This window comes from Hylobates moloch, unplaced genomic scaffold, assembly GCF_009828535.3.
Source record: "Hylobates moloch isolate HMO894 unplaced genomic scaffold, HMol_V3 SCAFFOLD_10, whole genome shotgun sequence".
Lineage (NCBI taxonomy): Eukaryota > Metazoa > Chordata > Mammalia > Primates > Hylobatidae > Hylobates > Hylobates moloch.
This window is the reverse complement of record NW_026652285.1, coordinates 73,581,339-73,603,819: the sequence shown is the minus strand read 5'-3', so window position 1 is coordinate 73,603,819 and position 22,481 is coordinate 73,581,339. Positions and strand designations below refer to the sequence as shown.

Genomic DNA, 22,481 nt, shown 5'->3' with positions numbered 1-22,481 from the left:
ACTATGAGGTCAACAGCAGCCAGTGCTTCTGTTATGGAAGATAACCATACATGAAACTGATGTGACTTCAATAAAAAGCAAAGAAATGTGTTTCACTGTACAGGCAGTGAAAACATACACAATAGATTTTTAAAATACTGAGAACAGGTCTAAGAACCTCATTAGTTGAGATCCTGATCTGGGAACCACTAGTGTAAAATAAGTACAACTGGGAAGGTCCAGGGCAGGATAATTTTATATGAGTCAGGCACAGTATGTTGTTTTTTATACTTTTCCTTGGACTACAAATTGTTTTGAAATGTCAACTGTATAGTAACTATGAGTACCTAGTTTGAATAAAGGAGTGCACAAAGATATGTATCTTTCTATACATGTACCACAATCTCCACACTCACATGCAGGTACACACATAAAGAGATGGGAAGATGAAAGTCTGGAGGTAATTTTTAGAATGAGGTACAGGAGAAAGGGAGGGGTCATTTGCTCAAACTATTAGGAAGCTGGAATTACAGAATTCTGGTAATTTGGAATTCTATACAAAGAAACTAAAGAACCTGGGCTTAATTGAGCTACTCCATAAAAGGTTAACTAGTCACACACAGAACAAATGATGGCTATTTCCTTCCTATCTTTGATTCTAATTTTAAAAACACAGTAATGCATTTGACAGAATTGGTTTCACACTAAAGTAACAACTCTTACACAAAGCGGAAAAACAAAACAGGTTTTAATCGTTAAAACAGATGAATTAATAGGTTTATAATAACCGTTAACTAAGGGAAGCCCTAGAACAAGAAATAAGGATTTTTAATTGCATGCAAAACCTAGTTACCATAAAAACCAATGCAATACCAAAATATCTCAGCTTCCTAGCATAGACTCCAGGTCTTTTCATTTCCAATTCTTGGCAGTCAAAATATGTACACTTGTATATGCACCTGGTTGTGGAGGGATAAGCTCATTCACATAGGACTACAAATATCTCTCACAGGTAGGAGGGCACAAAAGAACAATATCTTCCTCCACTTTTTTGGGTCCATCTTGAAAAACAAAAAAGGCACTCCCAAAGGTTCCTTGGTAACACCTTTGTTAGGTTTCTTGATTACTAACATAATCTTTACATGTAAGGTTAATGGTCCACTCATTTCATAGATCTGGGAACCATCAGGCATTGGAACTGCCTTTAACTCACATGCCAAACAACTGGCTTCCTTAAACAATGACAAAAACTGTATACTTGTTTTAAAAACATTTGGGCTTTGTTTCCTTGACAACTTATATATGCTTAATCACTGGACTTTGGCATGCAGAGCCAAACATATCGTGGAACTGAAAGAACCACAATATGACATGGTGACAGAAGACTCTTTGAATCATTATTCTCAGTTTTCCACTATTGGCTGCTCCAGCTCCCTTATACTAATCCAACTTTGTCCCTCAGAGCACCCATGCTCTGAACCTAGGTTTAATCTCTCTGCCAAAAGATTTATTAAAGATACTTAGATAAATTACCAAGTCTTTCTCTATGATCATCAAAGAGTAAGGGAAGTCAGATGCTCATGGGCAGTTGTCCACTACTCACAGAATCTTTAGAAACTATTTGCCTGAGGCCAAGGAGAATTTGCTTTATCACTAAATCTGACCCATGTCGAGCCATACTAAAACTGCACTTGGGTACTAGTCTCAAATCAAATTGAGCTTATGTATTGCTCTACATTTATTGCATCCATGCTGTGTGCAATTTCTGATGCTGAATAAGAGAAATGCGGCAATTAAAGGCTTCACCACAAGCGTCACATTCATGGGTTTCTTGGGTTTTCACCTCTGCATGGATCTTCTGATGGTTGACAAGACTGCGCTGTTGACTGAAACTTTTGTCGCACTTCTCACACTTATAAGGTTTCTCTCCTGTGTGTATTCTCTGATGCTGAATAAGACCCGAGTTCCGGCTAAAGGCCTTTCCACATTCATCACATTTATGGGGTTTATTACCTGTATGAACACCCTGATGTCGAATAAGATTACAAAGCTGACTAAAGCTTTTTCCACACTGTCTGCACAAATAGGGTCTCTCACCAGTGTGGATCCTCTGATGTTCAATAAGAAATGAGCTCCGGCTGAAGCTTTTCCCACAGACAGTACATAGATAGGGCTTTTCACCAGTGTGAATTCTTTGATGTTGTACAAGATGAGCACTAACACTAAAAGTTTTCCCACATTCATCACATTTATAAGACTTCTCCTTAGGGTAGACTTCCTGCTGTATAACAAGACTGCAATTTGGATCAAAACTTTCCTTAGTTTCATTGTATGGATAAGTCTTCTCCCTGGTGTGAATTCTCTGATGCTGAATAAGACCTGAGCTTCTACTAAAGGCTTTTCCACATTCCTCACATTTATGGGGCTTGTCTCCTGTGTGAATTCTCTGATGACGAGTAAGGTTGCAAAGTTGACTGAAACTTTTCCCACACTCTTTGCACTGATAAGGTCTTTCACCAGTATGGATCCTCTGATGTTCAATAAGGAATGAGCTCCGACTGAAACTTTTTCCACACTCAATACAAAGAAAAGGCTTCTCGCCAGTGTGAATTTTTTGGTGTTGTATAAGGTATGTGCTTAATCGAAAGGCTTTCCCACATTCACCACATTTATGGGGTCTTTCCCCAGTGTGAATTCTTTGATGCTCAACAAGCAATGAATTTCGACTAAAGCTCTTCTTACATTTGGTACAGTGATAAGGTTTCTCACCAGTGTGAGTTCTTTGATGCTCAATAAGGTGTGATTTCCAACTGAAGGCTTTCCCACAGTCACTACATTTATGGGGTTTCTCACCTGTATGAATCCTTTGATGTTTAACAAGGCTCCTTCTCTGGCTGAAGCTCTGTTTACACTGATTACACTGATAGGGTCTTTCTCCAGTGTGGATTCTCTGATGTCTAATAAGGGTTGAGCTCACACTAAAGGTTTTTCCACAGTAATTACACTCATAGGGCCTTTCCCCAGTGTGAATTCTCTGATGTTCAATAACAAATGAACTGCGACTAAAACTTTTCCCACATTCATTGCACTGAAAAGGTTTCTCACCAGTATGGACCCTTTGATGTTGAATGAAATGGGCCTTGCGGACAAAACCCTTTCCACATTCTTCACATTTATGGCATTTCTCTTCTGAGTTTGGTCTTTTACGGATAATGTTAGTGTTTTCTCTGAACATTCTCTGTTCCTGGGTCAAAGATTCCCTTGGTATTTCCCATAGGAAGATCCCTCTTTGTTTATCTAACCTACCAACAAGTTCAAAGGTTTCTCTACCCATAGGATCCTGGTCAATTTCACTTTTGATTCTTGTAACTATTACACCCTGTGGTTCCACTTCTTCCTCAATTTCTTCAATCTCTTGTTTTACAGTTGGCTCCTCATCCTTATCTCTGTTCAAAACATCTGGAATAATAAAAAAGACATACAAAGATCAATCAAGGTCTTTGAAGCAAGGAGAAACAAAGTACGATGGGCAAACAAAGAAACAAATCAAGTCAAGGTGGGATTAATCAGTCTATCAAGGAAAACAGGGTAGGATGAAAAAAAAAACTCCACTAAGTTCAAGAAAATTTAGGATGAGAAAGCATTATTGGAATATGATCAGACCAAATAATTAACAGAAGGGACCAGATGCTAATGGCTAGGCATAGTGGCTCATGCCTGTAATCCTAGCATTTTGGGAGAGTGAGGTGGGAGGATCACTTGAGCTCAGGAGTTTGAGACCAGCCTGGGCAACAGTGAGATTTCATCTCTACAAAAAAAAATTTTTTTTAATTAGCCAGACATGGTGGTGCACACCTGTAGTCCCAGTTACTCAGGTAGCTGAGGTGGGAGGATTGATCACTTAAGCCCAACAGGCTGAGGCTGCAGCAAGCCGTGTTTGTGTCGCTGCACACCAGCCTAGGCAATAGAGTGAGACCTAATCTCAAAAAATAAAAATAAAAATAAAAAAAGATGCTAAGAAGGATAAAAGACAAAGATCCAGGGGAAACAATAATTCATTCATTAACAAGCATTTACTCGTGTCAAAAACACTCCAGAAACATTGTAATCAGCCAGTATTCAGAGATAAGGCATGAAGCCCCCCTGCCAAATGGAATGGATGTTAAGTAAAAAATGGGGAAAGAAAATAATATGATAAAGAAAATATTAAGTAAAAAGCAGTTCCTGTATAAAGAGACAAAATGGCTTTTAAAAACAACAATAAAGGGTTAGGTGACAGAGAGTCTATGATATCGAGATGCAGAATAAAATAAGTATTAAGAAACATGGTCAGAGTTCATGGGAGCAACAATCAAAAAGGACAGTCTGTGGAAGCTTATGACTTCACCTACCACAAATCATACCTCAAGTACAAGTGATTCTAAACTCTCTAACAATATAAGACCCAAGGTTCACCATCTTTTTCCAACTGAGAGGCTGCATGACATCTGAGAAATGAAAATCTTGCATGTGTTGAAGAAAAGACAGCACAGTGGTCTATGATATAACGGAGCGTCATATAGTACATTTAGGCCTGCTTCTGACATCTTCCTGATTTTCCATCTTTTGCTGGAATAGATATTAGATAATTCCGCTAGAAGATTCAATAATGACCATATTTATATTTGGCCCTAAACAAGCTCCTTTTTCATACGTCCTCTTTTCTCTCAATTTTTTGTGGAGCCATCTTTGAATTTTCTATTTGCTTACTTCATTATTTTATTCTAAAATAACCTTTTCCTATTCCCTTAAGAAACTACTAGAAATTTTATTTCTTCTAGCTAGTGTCCCCTCTCAAATTTTTCAGTGGGCTGTATTGTCTTTCACATAATGAAAAAACATGAAAGAACTCCCTCAACTTTCTGTCCTCTACCTATAAAATTATCTGCCAATGGTACATAAAGATATATCTGATTCTTATGCAAAGCTAATCCATCCACCACTTATCGATCCCACTCACCTCTGGGCATTTGCTTAATTATCCCGTCTTTCCTCTTTCTTCAATACACACTCTCTATTGACACTTTCCTACCATTACATAAATATGTCCAATTTTATCTTGAACCTGAAATCCTTCTCTTTATGAAAGCCAAGCATTGAGAAAAAAATCTTAACACTGAGGTTTTCTATTTCTTGTGTTTTCCATGCCCAACCTCTTCCTATTCAATCTATTCTGCAACCTATGGTGAAATCTGGTTTCTGTTTCCAGCATCTAGAGAAACTTCTCATTAGATTACCAAGGACTCAAATAAAAATAAAATGGGCATTTTTTTTTTTTTTTTTTTTTTGAGACAGAGTTTCACTCTTACTGCCCAGGCTGGAGTGCAATGGAGTGATCTTGGCTCACTACAACCTCCACCTCGTGGGTTCAAGCAATTCTCCTGCCTCAGCCTCCCAAGTAGCTGGGATTACAGGCACTCACCACCGTGCCTAGCTAACTTTTTTGCATTTTTAGTAGAGATGGGGTTTCACCATATTGGTCTTGAACTCTGACCTCATGTGATCCACCCACCTCGGCTTCCCAAAGTGCTGGGATTACAGGAGTGAGCCACTGTGCCTAGCCTAAAATGGGCATGTTTCAGTCCTTATGTTATTCAGCAGCATCTAACACTGCTGACCACCCCTATTTCTTGACATTATCTGTTTTTGGTTTCTACACTATTACATTCTTTTATTTCCTTCCCTACTTCTTTGGCCTTTTCTGATAAATTTCCCTCATTTCTTTTTTTTTTTTGAGACGGAGTCTCGTTCTGTCGCCCAGGCTGGAGTGCAGTGGCGCGATCTCGGCTCACTGCAAGCTCCGCCTCCCGGGTTCACACCATTCTCCTGCCTCAGCCTCTCCGAGCAGCTGGGACTACAGGCGCCTGCCACCACGCCCGGCTATTTTTTTGTATTTTTAGTAGAGATGGGGTTTCACCGTGGTCTCCATCTCCTGACCTCGTGATCCGCCCGCCTCGGCCTCCCAAAGTGCTGGGATTACAAGCGTGAGCCACCGCGCCCGGCCCATTTATTTCTTTTCCTTTGTCAACTGATTTTTGTTATTGTTACCCACATTTACATCCTTACTTGTTCTGTATATACACCCTCTAGATATCTCCAGTTAAATGCCTCACGAAGGGCTCACGATTAACATGGTCATAATCATCTGCTTTCATGCCTTTCCCCACCTTTAATTATCTCTTGAAAGGCACCATCATCCATTACCCTACAGTCTCAAAGCAGGAATCATCCTGTATTTCTCCCTTCTTCTTACTGTTAATCAATCATCCAAACCCTGGATTTCTGTCTAGCACCTATCTTTCATCCCTCACAATCATGTAGCTGCCTTATAATCTTTGGCTCCAGTCTTCAGGCTGCCAACACATTATATATGCCTTACTGATTCTAGAAGAGATCTCTACAAAACAGAATTCTACTCATGTCATCGCCTGTAGATTTAGCAGCTCCCCATTACCTTTAAGATCAAATCAAGCTCTTTGCTATGATACAACTCTTCATGACACAGTCTCTAAGCCTCAAGTCATGTTCCTATCTACTTTATCATACTTTATGTAGGCAAATTGTTTGCGTTACACTCTTTCATGTCTTATGTTTACATATCTCATTTACTAAATGTCCTTCAACACTGTTTACCTGGCAAACTTTTGGTTTCACTTTAAGATTCAAAGCAATCTTTAAGTTTAAAGCTACAGTTCCTCTACAAAGCCTTTACTAAGTCCACTAGACAGATTTAGGTGTTCTATTTTTTTATTACCAGCCCTCCACCATAATTCTATTATTGCTATGATTACACTGCATTTTTTAACTGTTTGTTATTTGTTTGTCTCTTCCACTAGATTGTAAATTCTTTGTGAGAAGGCAGTCTCTTCAGAATATGTGTTCAGTTATATTACTTGGATTAGTGGATACTGTTCTGTCAATTTCATTCAAATGAATAAGATAAAATGATCATTATTTGAAGATGATATGAATATATACCTAAAATTCCTGGAAGAAGCAAATAAAATATAATCATAACAAGATTAAAGAGCTTATTCTTAGTACAAAAAAGTTAGTATTATACAGAAATGATATAAACTCTTCACAATAATAACAAAAAACATAAAACCTAGGAATAAACATAAGAAATGTGTAAGATCCATAAAAATATTCCATAAAATTTTTCTGAAAGACAAAAGGATACAGTTAAACAGAGTCAACCAAATGGCTAAAGAGATTCAATATTATAATGATCTCAATTATTTTCAATCTATGAAACTAATCACATTCCAATCAAAAATCATATGAACCAATAAAAAAGTAAATAAATCTAAAGTTTAGAAGAAGGCAGACTAGGGCCGGGCGCGGTGGCTCACGCTTGTAATCCCAGCACTTTGGGAGGCCGAGGCAGGCGGATCACGAGGTCAGGAGATTGAGACCATGGTGAAACCCCGTCTCTACTAAAAATACAAAAAATTAGCCGGGTGTGGTGGCCGGCGCCTGTAGTCCCAGCTACTCAGAGAGGCTGAGGTAGGAGAATGGGGTGAACCTGGGAGGCGGAGCTTGCAGTGAGCCGAGATTGCGCCACTGCACTCCAGCCTGGGCGACAGAGCAAGACTCCGTCTCAAAAAAAAAAGAAGAAGGCAGACTAGTGAAGTGCATCCTGAAAAAGATTATTAAAGAATGACTTATATTACCAGACATAAAATGTAATATATTGTTAAGCGAATAAAACAATGACATTCGCATAAAAATAAATAGGTCAACAGGATGGGCAGGTGAAGAAAACAAGTGTAAGGCTTCCACACAGAGCAGCCTTGAAGTGACTATCCATTAGATCTGGGCTTGGCAATGCTTATGCAATATCTTCCCATCCTGTGGTCATGGCCAATTTTTCTACACAGATAGTTGACTCAAAGTGGGTTTCGCCAAAGAACCTGGAATTAAAACTGAAAATGCTAGTTATTCGGAAGGTAGCTAGAATTGTAACCTATCAAACCAGAAGCCAAAAGGACAGAAGTATGTGAACATAAGAAGGAAAGGCTAAACTGTCAAGGAGAAAAAAGAGATAAGACAGTGTTATAGACTGAATGTTTGTGTTCCCACCAAATATTCATATGGTGAAGCCCTAATCCACAATGTGGTGATATTTGGAGGTGGGGCCTTTGGGAAGTAATTAAATTTAGATGAGGTCATGATAGTGGGGCCCCCATGATGGGATTAGTGTTCTTATAAAAAGAGGAACAAAGACCAGAACATTTACTCTATCTCTCTCCCCTTCTGCCATGTGAAGACACAGTAATAAGGTGGCAATCTGCAAGTCATTGCGGAAAGAGTCATTAAAATTGAAGATGTCAAAGATCTGAGAAATTAAGCGATCATCCGTATCATCGACGTAGCTATTAAAGTTTTTTTTAAAATAAGCTTGAAAAGGAAAAGTGTGAAAGAAAAGCCAAAACTATAAAGCTAGACAAGAGTTGCATTATGAAAAGCAGTTAAGATGATGTAGAAGAGAATACTGCATTGCAACAGTAGAGTAATAGTGATCTCTCATCAAGGGAGCTCTCACCAAAGGGATGGAGATAGGGTCTATTGAGGAGGATGAAAAGACTATGGGAGGAGAAATGATGAATGATGGAAAGCTGTATTTAAGCTGAAATAAAGAAGACAGCCTACAAGTACAAGATCATCTATGGGTACACTGTCACACCTTGTCCATATGGTATTTACATGCTGCAGTTCTAGGAGAAGGCAGGGCCAGGCACTTACTTGGTTCTATCAACCAGAATACCGTATGTATGGATAAGCTGGCAGTGACTGAGAGACAACATGGCATATTAAAACACACACACACACACACACACACACACACACACACACACATCAGCAGCTGATATGGCTGAAGACTAAAGTGGTGTGCAGGAAAAAACAGGTGAGGCAAGAAAGATAGGCAGAGGCTATACTTGAAAGGTCCTATATGATAAGAAATTAACATTTTTATCCTTTAAGCTATCAGGAACCATCAGAAGTTTTACACAGTTAACTAATACAAAATCACTTTGGTGGCAGTAGAGAGAATATATTTTAAAAAAGGAGACTAGTGGCAAGGGGGTAGTTTAGGGGTTAATGCAATAATCCAGTTAAGAGATACTGAGTCTTAAATTAACTGTACTTACTCAGTCATATAAATATTTAAGAAGCATATAATATAGGCCTGGCTCTGTGCTAAGTGCTGGAGAAATCAAATGAAACAGGTATGTTTACCATCCTCACGGTAATCAGTGAGGTTAGAAAAGTAACATACATAGAATGATTGTAGTATAGTATGATAAATTCAATAGCAGGAGTATATACAAGGTAAAACAAAGAAAGGAGTGCTTAACTCTGGAGAGAAGCCCTTGATTTTAATGGATTGAAACTTGCCAGGTTTGAGTTACTCATGTGGTCTTCAAAAGATGACTAGGAATTTGAAACTCAACAGAGAAGATGATGACAACAATATAAGTCAGCATTTATATTGTTCTTACTACATGTTAGTGTGTTAAGTGTTTTACATATATTAATTCAGTCAGTGCTCACAATAACCCTATGAGGTAGGTGCTATTATTATTTCCATTTTATAAAAAAATAAACTGAGGCAAAGAGAGGTTAAATTACTATAGTCACCAGGCTAAGTAAGTGGTGGAACGAGGATTTAAACCTAGGCAGTTAGGCTCCACATTACCTTTCTTAGGTGGAAATAAAGATTTGGGCCAGGCACGGTGGCTCACGCCTGTAATCCCAGCACTTTGGGAGGCCAAGGTGGGCGGATCACCTGAGATCGGGAGTTCGAGACCAGCCCAGCCAACACAGTGAAACCCCTTCTCTACTAAAAATACAAAAATTAGCTGGGTGTGGTGGTGCATGCCTGTTTATCTCAGCTACTCAGGAGGCTGAGGCAGGAGAATCTCTTGAACCCAGGAGGCGGAAGCTGCGGTGAGCTGAGATCACGCCACTGCACTCCAGCCTGGGCAATAGAATGAGGCTACGTCTTGAAAAAAAAATTGGGACTTATTTTCACAGAGTGGTAGCTGATGACCTGAGTGTAGGTAAGGTCCCCCAAGGAAAGAGTACAGACTGAGGGGAAGTCTGAGAATGCAAGCCAATGGAGGGAAACAATAAAGAGTTTCACATATTCATAGAGAGGACCATAAAATAAGGTCCCAAAAGAGTCTACTGCATTTGACAATGACGTGTTACAGATCACTGTTAAACAATTTAAAGGGAGTATTAGAGGCAAGACAAAGGGGCTCAGACACAAGGGGAGGTAAAGAAGTACAGAACACACATTAACTACTCTTACAAAATCTTGACTATGAAGAGAACAAGTAGTAAATTATAGGCAGCAGCAAGAGGGAGAGTCTGACTCATAGGAGGGATTTTTTCTTTTTTCCTCTCTTTTCTCCTATTGAAGAGTTATGAACATACCAATCATCAGAATAAGGGTACCAAGGGAGAAGAAATAGTGACTGAAACTATAAAGGAAAAAAGAATGACTGATTAGTTTCTGGAAACGTGAGAAGATGAGAGCAGCTTTAAGTGTGTAGATAAGAGGCAGAGAAGTTGAGAGTTCGTGCTTATTGGCCTTTATTTTCTCTGAGAAACAGAAAGTGAGCTTCACTACTGAATGATGGATAAGCTTTTGGAATAGTCACCAAAAAGAACAGGGCAGTGAGCATATCAAGGACAAAAAATATTGCTAAGATACAAAAACCCAGTGGAGAGTAGAAGAAAAAGGCCATACTTATATACAGGATATCAACCTTTCTGGTTAGAGAATTTCTCCTGCTATGTTTAGCAATTTGGGTAGGAAAGAGGGAAAGGTGCATTTTATAACAAATACAGGATTTGAAGTTTGCAGAATGGGTAGAGAATAATGACAAGCTAGCAAGAGAGCTTGCTGGTGATTAGATGGGGAGACAAGCCCAGAAAGGTTGGACACCTTGGTGAAAAAACAGAGATGTCAAGGGACAGGAAACATCGTTAATAATCAATGGGTTTAGGTGGAAAGGAGTAGGAAAGATAGAGAAGTTGTAGTAAGCTCCACAAGGGGAGAAAGGCTGTCTGTTTTGGTTACCCTTGTCTAGTCACAGTCAATAAACTTCCATTGCCGAATAACTGGTCAGAGAATAGGGTATTGGGATTTACGATTTGCCTGTTATGACAAAACTAGTATGATCAATGATGTAAGGTGCTGAGAAAAAGTGGAAAGCAAGGTCCCTGAAGTAAGATCCACTGAGGCTGAAGTATTAACTGGGTCATCCAGGCACGAGTTAAAATAGACTATGAAACATGTGACAAAGTTATGTGTGAAGGACCAAACTAAAAGTTGACAGATAAGTGAAAAGGAATTGACTGGAAAAAGCAAGACTGCTGAGACCTCAAAGAAGGAGAGATTTTGTTTGAAGGTGGAAAACCAATGCTTTGGGGACAGCATTTAAAAGCTGAGTGAACAATAACTTCCCCCTTCCAACACTGAGACAAAGGATGGGGAAGGAGGCGGATGTGGGAGAATAAGCAGCCCCCACTTGAAAAACTGCCAGAGAAACGTTGTCCTTGGGAAAGTGCCAGGTTTCAGTTAAGGCCAGGAGGGAAGGAACATTATGTGAAGATGAACAGGGGCTCCAGAAGGCAGAGTGAAAAGGGGTGGGAGGAAAGCTGTGGGAGGATGAGCCAGGACGGAAAGTACAGAACAATATGGGAATGAGATTATGAAGACAGGATGCCCGAAAGGCTTGCAGTTTGGTCACTTCAAGGAAGCTAGGGATGAGAGTTATGGAAACAATTAATGGCTAAAAGGTTTGAATCAGAACTTTGGAACAAAGCAGTTTTGGTACTGGTTTCCGTCCAAATGTTCTGTTAGTCTGATTTCTCTCTACCTTCTTAGATATTTTAATTAGAGAAACAGCAGATTCTTACCCAGTGAGACCAGGTTTCCATAATTCTCCATCATGACATCTTTATACAGGCTTCTCTGAGCTGGGTCCAGATAATCCCACTCCTCCTGGGTAAAAAACACAGCCACATCCTCAAATGTCAGCAACCCCTGAAATAGTATGATTTCTGTAGTCAGTTCCTGTTGTCTCAAGGACAATTCTACCACTAAAAGTGGCAGAGGCAATCACTTATTGTGGCCAAGTAGGCTAGGAGGAACATGATAACTGAAAGTTCCATATGTTGCCCAATTCTGGGAACGAACTGTAACTGACAGACATCTCAGACTAGAAAGGACCTATGGATAAGCCTTTTCTGATTTATTATGCCCTAAGAGTTTAATTTTAGTAAACTGCCCCAAGGCCTCTCCAAGCTTCCCTCACCTCACTGCCTACTTCAATTTTCCATTTGCACTGGCTTGTGACTCTATTCAATTCAATTCAATTCCTTGAGGTTCTCTAAGGGTGTACCTTGGGGTCCAGGCACTGTGCCAGGAACAGAAGACACAAGGGAAGGTCAAAAATGGTGCTTCACCTGAAGAACTCACAAATGAGAGAGCTAGTCTGGAGCATTACTTATTTTCTCAGGCCGATTTATCAAGTCTCTCTAGAAAAAGAAAAAAAAAAAGGGAGCCAGTGGGCAGTTTGTTCGCGAACCGCACCCCAGTGCACTAGTGGGGAGTTCCTTGCAAGGCGCTGGCCCTAAAGAGGCGGTCAGGAGGTTGGTGGGGGGCCTGGGGGGAGAAAGCAGTGGTGCGGCCTAGCTGGGGTAGTGGCGAGACAACCGGGATCCCCGGGGGGTGCTTACTTACCTTTGACTCCGGCGGGGGGCTCGGGGAAGCCATCTCCCAGGCAGGGAATAGGGGCAGGAATTGGGGGCGGCCTCACGGAAAGGAGCCTCTGGTGAGGCCTACCCGGCTGCTGGAAATTAGGCTCGACGAAGACGAGGATCCCTGGCTGGGTCTGGCCAGTGCCTGCCTCGGCCCCCAGGCGGTCACGACCCCAACAGCATATCAGACGCGATCCCTGGCTGTCCCCCAACCCCGAACCCCAACCCCTACTCCTGCCTGGTTACGAAGCCTTTCAGGCCTCGCTAGAGCCTCCTCCCCGCTGCCAGTTCCTCCTCCTTTCAGCCAAGTAACGCTATGACCGCCCGCCCCCGGACCAGAAGGCGTCACCCAGGTTCTTCCCGGGGCCCCCTCAACTACAACTCCCGTCATGCTCGGAAAGAGCGCCGCGGTCCACACGCCGCCAGCTACCGGACTACATTTCCCAGCGTGCAAAGGGAGAGGGAGCCTAAAGGAAAAAGAAAGCTCTTGCCACTGGGATTGTATCCGATTGGCTGGTCTGAGCGCGTCACTGCTGGCTGAGGGCAGCGCTCAGGCCCGTGGATCTCATCGAAGATGGCGGCGCGATCTGTGTCGGGCATTACCAAAAGAGTCTTCGTGTGGACAGTCTCAGGGACACCACGTAGAGAATTTTGGTCTCGATTCAGGTAAAGCTGAATGGTGGACGGTGGGTCATGTTCGAGGAAAGTTAAGGAGGATTAGGGACGAATTCAAAAGAGAGTGTTACGCCATCGTGGTCCCGCGCCTGATCAGAGCAAGGACAAGGAGGTCCTCCGGTTAGGGTCCCGAGTTGAGAAGCACTCATTGAGTGGTGGGACCCAGTCTCTTCCACTCTCAGCCTTAGTTTTCTCATCTTATAACGAAAATACCACCCCCTTTCCTTTTCACTTCACTCATTCATTTATTTATTAAGCAAGCAGGATTAACCTCGTGTGCGAGACACCGAGTGTGTTGTCTGCAAAGACATGAGAGCGCTTGGTAAACTAAACTAATTTGCCGGCTGTGTTTCTTCACAAGCAAGGTTCAGTAATGAAGTACTGCCTCCTCATTTTGTTTGTTCATTCATTCAGTCATTCAACAGATTTCTTAGGGCCAGCATTACTCTAAGCGCCTAGGATACAGCAGGAAAAACAAAATCAATTCTCATCCTCGAGGTACTCCAACATATGAGGAAACAGACCCACAGGAGGGAAGTGATTTTCCCAAAGTCACAAAACAAGTTAATTGCAAAGCTGGATCTAGAACATACGTCTGCTAACTCCCCATCTACTGCTTTTTCCGCTGCACAGCTGCACCGTGTGTAATTGTTTAAAGGTAAATCTAATTTGACTTAGTGTTTAGGAAGTCAAAACGTATGGTAGGAACCCTAGGGAACAATGTATGCCCTCTTAGGTTTCAAACAGAAACCACTACAATTAGAAAAGATCTTTTTCATCAGTTCATATATTAGCTTTCCCTCTTCTTTGGTTAATATTTGTTATTATCTCTCAAATCTCTTCTAAGTTTGTTTTATTCATTTACTCAACAAATATTTTTTAGGCTGTTTGCTATAGGCCAGGCTATATCTTAGGTGTCGTAAGAATACATTGGTTACTAAAACAGACCAAATTTTTGTTCTCGTAGGGCGTATGTTCTAATGGAGGAAGAAATGAACAAATGTGTAATGTAATTTCAGGAAGTGGTAAATTATGAAGAAAACTAGGGGAAATAAGAGATTACTGAAAATGATGATTATATTTTCTTTACTATTTTAAAAATTTTATATATTTAAGGTATAAAACTTGATGTTGATTATTAGTCAAGCTAATTATCATATTCATCTCTTCACATACTTTCTGTTTTGTTTTGTTTTGGAGAAAGGAGTTCTCACTATGTTGCCCAGGCTGGTCTTGAACTCCTGGGCTCAAGTAATTTTCCTGCCTTGGCCTCCCAAATTGCTGGGATTCCAGGGGTGAGCCACCATGCCTGGCCAGTTAGAATTTTTGTGTGTGTGGTGAAAACACTTAAGATTTACTCTCAGAAGATTTCAGGTATACAGTACAGTATTACTAATGATCGTCACCATGGTGTACATAAGATCTTAAGATCTCTGGAACTTATTCATTCTAGATAATTTAAATTTTACCTTTGTCCAATGTCTCTCCATTTCCGCCACCCCTGGTAACTACGATTCTACTCTCTGTTTCTATGAATTTGACTTTTTGTTTGTTTGTTTTGGAGATGGAGTCTCACTGTGTCTCCAGGCAGGAGTGCAGTGGTGCTATCTCGGCTCACTGCAACCTCTGCCTCCCAGGTTCAAGCGATTCTGCTGCCTCAGCCTCCCGAGTAGCTGGGACTACAGGTGCCCGCCACCACACCCAGCTAATTTTTGTATTTTTAGTAGAGACAGGTTTTCTCCATGTTGGCCAGAATGGTCTTGATCTCTTGACCTTATGATCCACCTACCTCAGCCTCCCAAAGTGCTGGGATTACAGGCATGAGCCACTGCAACTGGCCTAATTTGACTTTTTTAGATACTACATATAGGTGAGATCATGTGGTATTATTCTGTCTGGCTTATTTCTCTTAGCATAATATTTTCCAGGTTCATCCATGTGTTACAAATATCCTTTTTTAAGGCTGAATAAAATGCCATTTTATGTGTGTGTATATATGCACGCACATAATATGTACATATATTCATAATGGATATACATATATACACATGGCATTTTATTCAGCCTTAAATATTGTGTGTGTGTGTATATACATTTATACATTTACATGTATACACACATGCTGCAATGAAGATGAGAGTGCAGATACCTCTTTGAGATACTGCTTTCATTTCCTTTGGATATATACTGAGTAGTAAGATTGCTAGATCTTAGGATAGTTAGGATAGTTCTGTTTATAACTTTTGAGGAACCTTAATACTGTTTTTTATAATGGCTATGCCAGTTTTCATTCCCACCAGCAGCATATAAGAGTGCTGTTTTTTCCATGTCCTCATCACACTTGTCTTTCTGGTAATGACCATCCTAATGGGTATGAGGTGATGTTTATTTGTAATTTTTTTTTAATGTTTATGGATGCATAATAGTTGTAGATATTTATGGGGTACATATGATATTTTGATGCAAGCATACAATATGTAATAGCCAAATCTGAATAGTTGACATATCCATCACGTTATTTATCTCTTTGTTTTGGGAACATTCTAAATCTTCACTTCTAGCTATTTTGAAATATAAATAAATGACTACTAACTATAGTCACCCAATTGTGAAATCAAACACTAGAACTTACTCTTTTTAGCTGTATTCCTCTTCTCTAACTGTATTACTCCTTTTAACTGTATTTCTAGCCAATCTTCATACCTTACCTCCTCACTACCCTTCCCAGTCTCTGGTAACCATCAATTTATTACTACCTCCATGAGGTCATTTTTTTTTTTTGGTTCACACATAGGAGCGAGAACATGCGATATCTTTCTGCACCTGGCTTATTTCACTTGAATGTCCTCCAATTTCATCCATGTTACTGCAAATGACAGGATTTCATCCTTTTTTAATGGCTGAATAATATTCCATTGAGTATATGTACGGTTTTTTTAATATCCATTCATCCATTGGTAGAAACTTAGTTTGATTCCATATCTTGGCTATTGTGAATAGTGCTGTAATAAACATGGAGTACAGATATCTCTGTTAGACTGATTAACTTTCTTTTGGACATATACCCAGCAGTGGGATTGCTGGATCATATGGTAATTTTATTTTTAATTTCTTTGGGAAATTTCCATACTTTTCTCCATAGCAGTTGTACTAATTTACATTCCCACCAACAGTGTACTAGTGTTCCCCCTTTCTCTACATCCTTGCCAGCATTTGTTATTTTTTGTCTTTTAAATAATAGTCATTTTAACTCAGGTGAGATGATACCTCATTGTGTTATTGAGTTGCATTTCCCTGATGATTAGAGATCATTTTTTTATTTACCTGTTGGTCATTTGTATATCTTCTTTGAGAAATATGTATTCAGATCTTTTACTATTTTTAAATCAGGTTTTTTTTGTTGTTGTTACTGAGTTGTTTGGGTTCCTTGTATATTCTGGTTATTAATCCCTTGTCGGATAGTTTGCCAGTTTTTCTCCTGTTCTCTAGGTTGCCTGTTCACTTTGTTTATTGTTGCCTTTGCTATGCAGAAGCTTTTTAGTTTGATATAATCCCATTTGTCAATTTTTGTTCTTGTTGCCTGTGCTTTTGAGGTCTTAACTCAAAAGGTCATTGCCCAGACCAAAGTCTTGAAGCATCTCCCCAATGTTTTCTTCTAGTAGTGTTATAGTTTTGTAACTGCCCAACGGGTTCACTTTGCCTAGACAGAGCTGATGTATCAAGGCAGAGGAATTGCGATGGAGAAAGAGTAATTCACACAGAGTCGGCTGTGCAGGAGAATGGAGTTTTATTATTAGTCAAATCTGTTCCCCCGAAAACTTGGGGACCGGAAGTTTTAAAGATAATTTGGCAGGTAGGGGCCCAGGAAATGGGGAGTGTTGATTGGTTGGGTTGGAAATGAAATCATAGAGGGTCTAAGTGAGTTCTTGCCAACTTATGTTCCTGGGTAGGATCACAGAACTGATTGAGCCAGATTACTGGCTTTGGTGGTGTAAGCTAATCCATTGAGTTCAGGGTCTGCAAAATATCTCAAGCACTGACCTTGGATTTTACAATAGCAGTGTTATCCCAGGAGTAATTTGGGGAGGATCAGACTCTTGCAGCCGGAGTCTGAATGACCCCTAACCATAATTTCTAATCTTGTAGCTAATTTGTTGGTCCTACAAAAGCAAACTGGTTCCCAGGCAAGAAGGAGGTCTTTTCAGAAAAAGGCTATTATCAATTTTGTTTCAGAGTCAAACCATAAACTCATTTCCTTCCCAAGGTTAGTTTGGCCTATGCCCAGGAATGAACAAGGACAGCTTAAAGGTTAGAAGCATGGTGGGGTCAGTTAGGTGCCATCTTTTTTTTTTTTTTTTTTTTTGCTTAGCATTACTTTGGCTATTCAAGGCATTTTGTGGTTTCATACGAATTTTAGGATTTTTTTTCTATTTCTCTGAAGAACATCATTGGTATTTTGATAAAGATTATATTGACAGTATATCACTTTGGGTAGCATAAACATTTCAACAACATCAATTCTCCCAATCCATGAACGTGGGATATCTCCATTTTTTGTGTGTCACCTTCAATTTTTTTCATCAGTGTTTTCTAGTTTTTATTGTAGAGACCTTTTACTTCTTTGTTGAAGTTTATTCCTAGATTTTTTTTTTTTTGGTGGCTATTGTTAATGGAATTGATTTCTTGATTTCTTTTTCAGATTGTTTACTATTGGCATATGGAAATGCTACTGATTTTGTATGTTGATTTTTGTATTCTGAAATTTTACTGAATTTATAATTTCTAAGAGTTTTTTGGTGGATATTTAGGTTTTTCTAAATACAAGATCATACATCAACAAGATATGTAAGATTATATATCTTACATATGATACGTAAGATCATATATCAAATAAGAACCATTTGACTTTTCAATTTTGATCTACTTTATTTATTTCTCTTGTCTAATTGCTGTGGCTAGGACTTCAAGTTCTGTGTTGAATACAAGTGATGAAAGTGAGCATCCTTGTCTTGTTCAAGATCTTAGAGGAAAGGCTTTCAGTTTTTTCCCATTCAGTGATGCTAGCTTGTTTTGTGTCCTTGTTTGGTGGGTTTGTCATGCATGACCTTTATTATGTTGAGGTATGTTCCTTCAGTATCCAGTTTATTGACAGTTTTTATCATGAAAGGATGTTGAAATGTATGAAATGCTATTTCAGCATCTGTTGAAATGATCACATGATTCTTGTTCTTGATTCTATCAATGTGATGTATCGAGTTTGTTGATTTGCATATGTTGAACCATTCTTGCATTCTGGGATGAATCCCACTTAATCATGGTGAATGATCATTTTAATGTGTGGTTTAATTCTGTTTGCTAATGTTTTGTTGAGGATTTTTGCATCTGTGCTCATCAGGAATATTGACCTGTAGTTTTCCTTTTTTATTTTGTCTTTGTCTGGTTTTGGTATCAGGGTAATGCTGGTCTTGTAGAATGTGTTTTCCTTTTTTATTTTGTCTTTTTCTGGTTTTGGCATCAGGGTAATGCTGGCCTTGTAGAATGTGTTTGGAAATATTCTCTCCTCTTCAGTGTTTTGGAATAGCTTTGGTAGAATTCGTATTGATTGGCATTAGTTCTTCTTTAAATGCTTGGTAGAGATCAGTAGTGAAGCTATCAGGTCTTAAGCTTTTCTTTGATGGGAGACTTTTATTACAGCTTCTATCTCATTATTTCTGTTTGGGTTCTCTTTTTCTTCATGATTCAATCCTGGTAAGTTGTCTGTGTCTAGGAATTAATCCATCTCTTCTAGGTTTTCCAGTCTATTAACTTATAGTTGCTTGTAATAATCTCTTATTAGCCTTTAAATTTTTGTGATATCAGTGTAATAGCTCCTTTTTTGCCTCCGATTTTATGTATTTGTGTCTTCTCTCTGTTTTTCTTAGTCTAGCTAAAGGTTTGTTGATTGTAACTTTTCAATAAACCAACTTTTTAATTCATTGATCTTTTTTATTGCTTTTTTAGTCTATTTCATTTATTTCTACACTGATCTTATTTCTTCTACTAATTTTGGGTTTGGTTTGTCTTTTTCTAATTTAAGGTGCATCTTTAGATTGTTTATAAGAAGTTTTTCTTTTTTCATGTAGATGTTTACTATAAGCTTCCCTCTTACTACTGCTTCTGCTGTATCGCGTAGATTTTGATGTGTTGTGTTTTCATTTTCATTGCTTCAAGACATTTTAAAATTTCCTTCCTAATTTCATCATTGACTGATTGGTCATTTGGGAGCATGTTATTTTTTATGTAGTTGTATAGTTTCCAGAGTTCTTGTTATTGATTCCTAGTTATACTGTTAGAGAAGTCCTTGATATGATTTTGAGTTTTATGAATTTGTTAAAACTTGTTTTGTGTTCTGTGATACAATCTACCCTGGAAATGTACCATGTACTCATGAGAAGAATATGTATTCTGCAGCAGTTGGGTGAAATGTTCTGTAAGTGTCAAGTCCATTTGGTGTAGAATGTAATTCCAGTCTTTCTTTGTTGATTTTGTCTGGATGATCTGTTATTGAGAGTGGGTGTTGAAATCCACAACTATTAATGTATTGTAGTCTATCTCTTCCTTTAGATCTATTAATATTTGTGTTAAATGTTTAGGTTCTCCAATATTGGTTGCATATATATTTATAATTGTTATATGCTTTTGCTGAATTGACCTCTTTATGAGTATATAATGACCTTCTTTATCTCTTTTATAGTTTTTGACTTGAAATTTATTTTATCTGATAGAAGTATAGCTACTCCTGTTCTTTTTGGTTTCTGTTTGCATGGAATATCTTTTTCCATCTCTTCACTTTCTGTGAAGTAGAATGTAAGTAAAATTAAAAGTCAGGTAGGATGTGATACACTCTGAGAGCAGTATAAACTGCTGAAGAGATAACATGAAATCACAATTATATTTGATTCTGGAAATTAAGTAAAGCCTCTTGGAAGACAACAATTTTATCCTAAGACTTACAGAATAAGCAAAATTTCCATAGGTGAAGATAAAAAACAGGCATTTTAAGATGTGACTTGAGCCAACACATTGTGTCAGGAAAGTGGGAGTGTGCTTGAGACACAGGATATAGAGTATCACATGGAGTATATGTAGGTAATCAGTGAAAGGTAAGACCAGAAAGGTAGATTGGGATGGGATCTTGGAGGATGGGGAATCCCAGACAATGATTTACCTTACTTCTTCACCCATTCTTAGAAATTCTTACAATATGTAAAATATGTACTTAGTTTTTTTCTGTCTCTCCCAACTCAGTTCAACCATGAATGTTCCAAGGGCAGGGGCCTACCATATTCTTTCCTACTCTCAGTGGTCCCCAGCGGTAATCAGTGTGCCATTGTTGATTTTGGTTGGTAGGCAACATTTGGTCTGGTGTTTGTCAGCTTCATTAATGGATTTGTGTGTTTGTTTTTGATCATTCCAGAAAAGAGAAAGAGCCAGTGGTTGTTGAGACAGTAGAAGAGAAAAAGGAACCTATGCCAGTGTGTCCACCCTTACGAAGCCGAGCATACACACCACCTGAAGATCTCCAGAGTCGTTTGGAATCTTACGTTAAAGAAGTTTTTGGTTCATCTCTTCCTAGTAATTGGCAAGACATCTCCCTGGAAGATAGTCATCTAAAGTTCAATCTTTTGGCTCATTTAGCTGATGACTTGGGTCATGTAGTCCCTAACTCCAGACTCCACCAGATGTGCAGGGTTAGAGATGTTCTTGATTTCTATAATGTCCCTATTCAAGATAGATCTAAATTTGATGAACTCAGTTCCAGTAATCTGCCCCCCAATTTGAAAATCACTTGGAGTTACTAAGCAATTTGGAAGAGAAACACGTTGAAATCACTGTTTTTCCCTGAGCAAGGGTGCGCTCATTAGACCTTTTGATACTTTACCGTGTAAAATACTACCAGAACTGTTCTCTAAACCCACTTTTTCTGTAGAGGAATGTATCATCTCTTTTTGTCTCATATTACAAATGGACAAATAATGGACTTTCTATTTTCATATTTGCTGAAACCATTTTTTAAATGAAATTTGGTCATTATTTATGAAAAGTTTTGAAAGGGCACTGTCATTAACTTGGGTTTACGACAGGAGGACATTGCAAGTTCACACCGTTCATAAGCATAAAGTAGTTGCAAGAAAGTATTTTCATCCTGTTAGGATTCATATCTAAGATAGAGTTATGCATTGCACATATACAAATAAGCTTTTATTAGATACCTATAAAAGAAACATAAAAGTATGTTGTATATTACTGACAGTTCTAGATTAATTTCTTTTAGAATTAAAGTAGATTTGTTAAAGTGTATTGTGTGTTGTAAATTTTTTCAGTGAAATTTGCTTGCGCTCTGCCTTGCCATTTCTTTCCAGTAAGTATAACTTTGAAAAAATTAGAATATGTGCCAAATATTGAGTGCTATGACTCTTCCTCATAAGAGATGTGCCAGATTCTATGTCTCATTGCGTATTCTCTTCAGAGGAGATGATGCTTATTTTAAACCTTTTTCTCTATAACTTTTAAAAAGTGGTGTTGAGTATTCACTAGAGTGGCAAGTCTTTGTACTTTAATGCACTTAATTTGTGGAAATTACTTAAATAGCAGGTTATCAGATGGTTCTGAATGACAAAGGTGTTAAATTCGGGATTTTTTTTTCAAGCTTTAGATACGGCTGGAGAGTAATGAGACAGAAGGAATGTCTTATATTGTTTTGACTGCTGACAATTCCTAAAGAAAAGTGATAGAAGGGTTTTTAACAAAAGAAATTGCATTTATTCGCTTTCCCAGGGTTACTCCTTTGAAGAGGGCAAAATTAAGTTGGGAATATAAATTCTGGAATCTTCATTAAGAAAATTAGTTAACAGTATAGACATGCCCTACAAATATCATCCACAGGCACTTCATTCAAGAACTTCAGGTGTCAGAGTGCCTGGAGCTCTGGAGCTTAGACATTAGAGTTGATCCGTTGGGGATTGGTT

The 22,481-nt window shown here is 38.9% G+C and overlaps 2 protein-coding genes across 5 annotated transcripts; one reads left to right on the top strand and one right to left on the bottom strand.

The window, feature by feature from the left end:
- Positions 1-710: 710 nt before the first annotated feature.
- On the bottom strand, positions 711-13,231 carry ZNF189 (zinc finger protein 189). 4 transcript variants are annotated; one of them, XM_058444788.1, is made up of 4 exons: positions 12,782-13,231; positions 12,441-12,576; positions 11,956-12,082; positions 711-3,438 (listed from the first exon to the last, which is right to left on the bottom strand). In XM_058444788.1, the coding sequence occupies exons 3-4, from the start codon at positions 11,987-11,989 to the stop codon at positions 1,718-1,720; spliced, it is 1,755 nt and encodes a 584-aa protein (XP_058300771.1). In that variant the 5' UTR covers positions 11,990-12,082; positions 12,441-12,576; positions 12,782-13,231; the 3' UTR covers positions 711-1,717. The 4 variants fall into 4 exon arrangements, with proteins under 4 accessions (XP_058300771.1, XP_032020587.1, XP_032020585.1 ...); XM_032164696.2 differs by having other exon boundaries at positions 11,956-12,040; XM_032164694.2 differs by lacking the exon at positions 12,441-12,576.
- Positions 13,232-13,348: 117 nt separating this feature from the next.
- MRPL50 (mitochondrial ribosomal protein L50) lies at positions 13,349-21,811 on the top strand. Its single transcript, XM_032164693.2, has 2 exons — positions 13,349-13,464; positions 20,930-21,811. Exons 1-2 carry the CDS (start codon positions 13,373-13,375, stop codon positions 21,312-21,314), a joined length of 477 nt encoding a protein of 158 aa, XP_032020584.1. The 5' UTR covers positions 13,349-13,372; the 3' UTR covers positions 21,315-21,811.
- Positions 21,812-22,481: the final 670 nt, after the last annotated feature.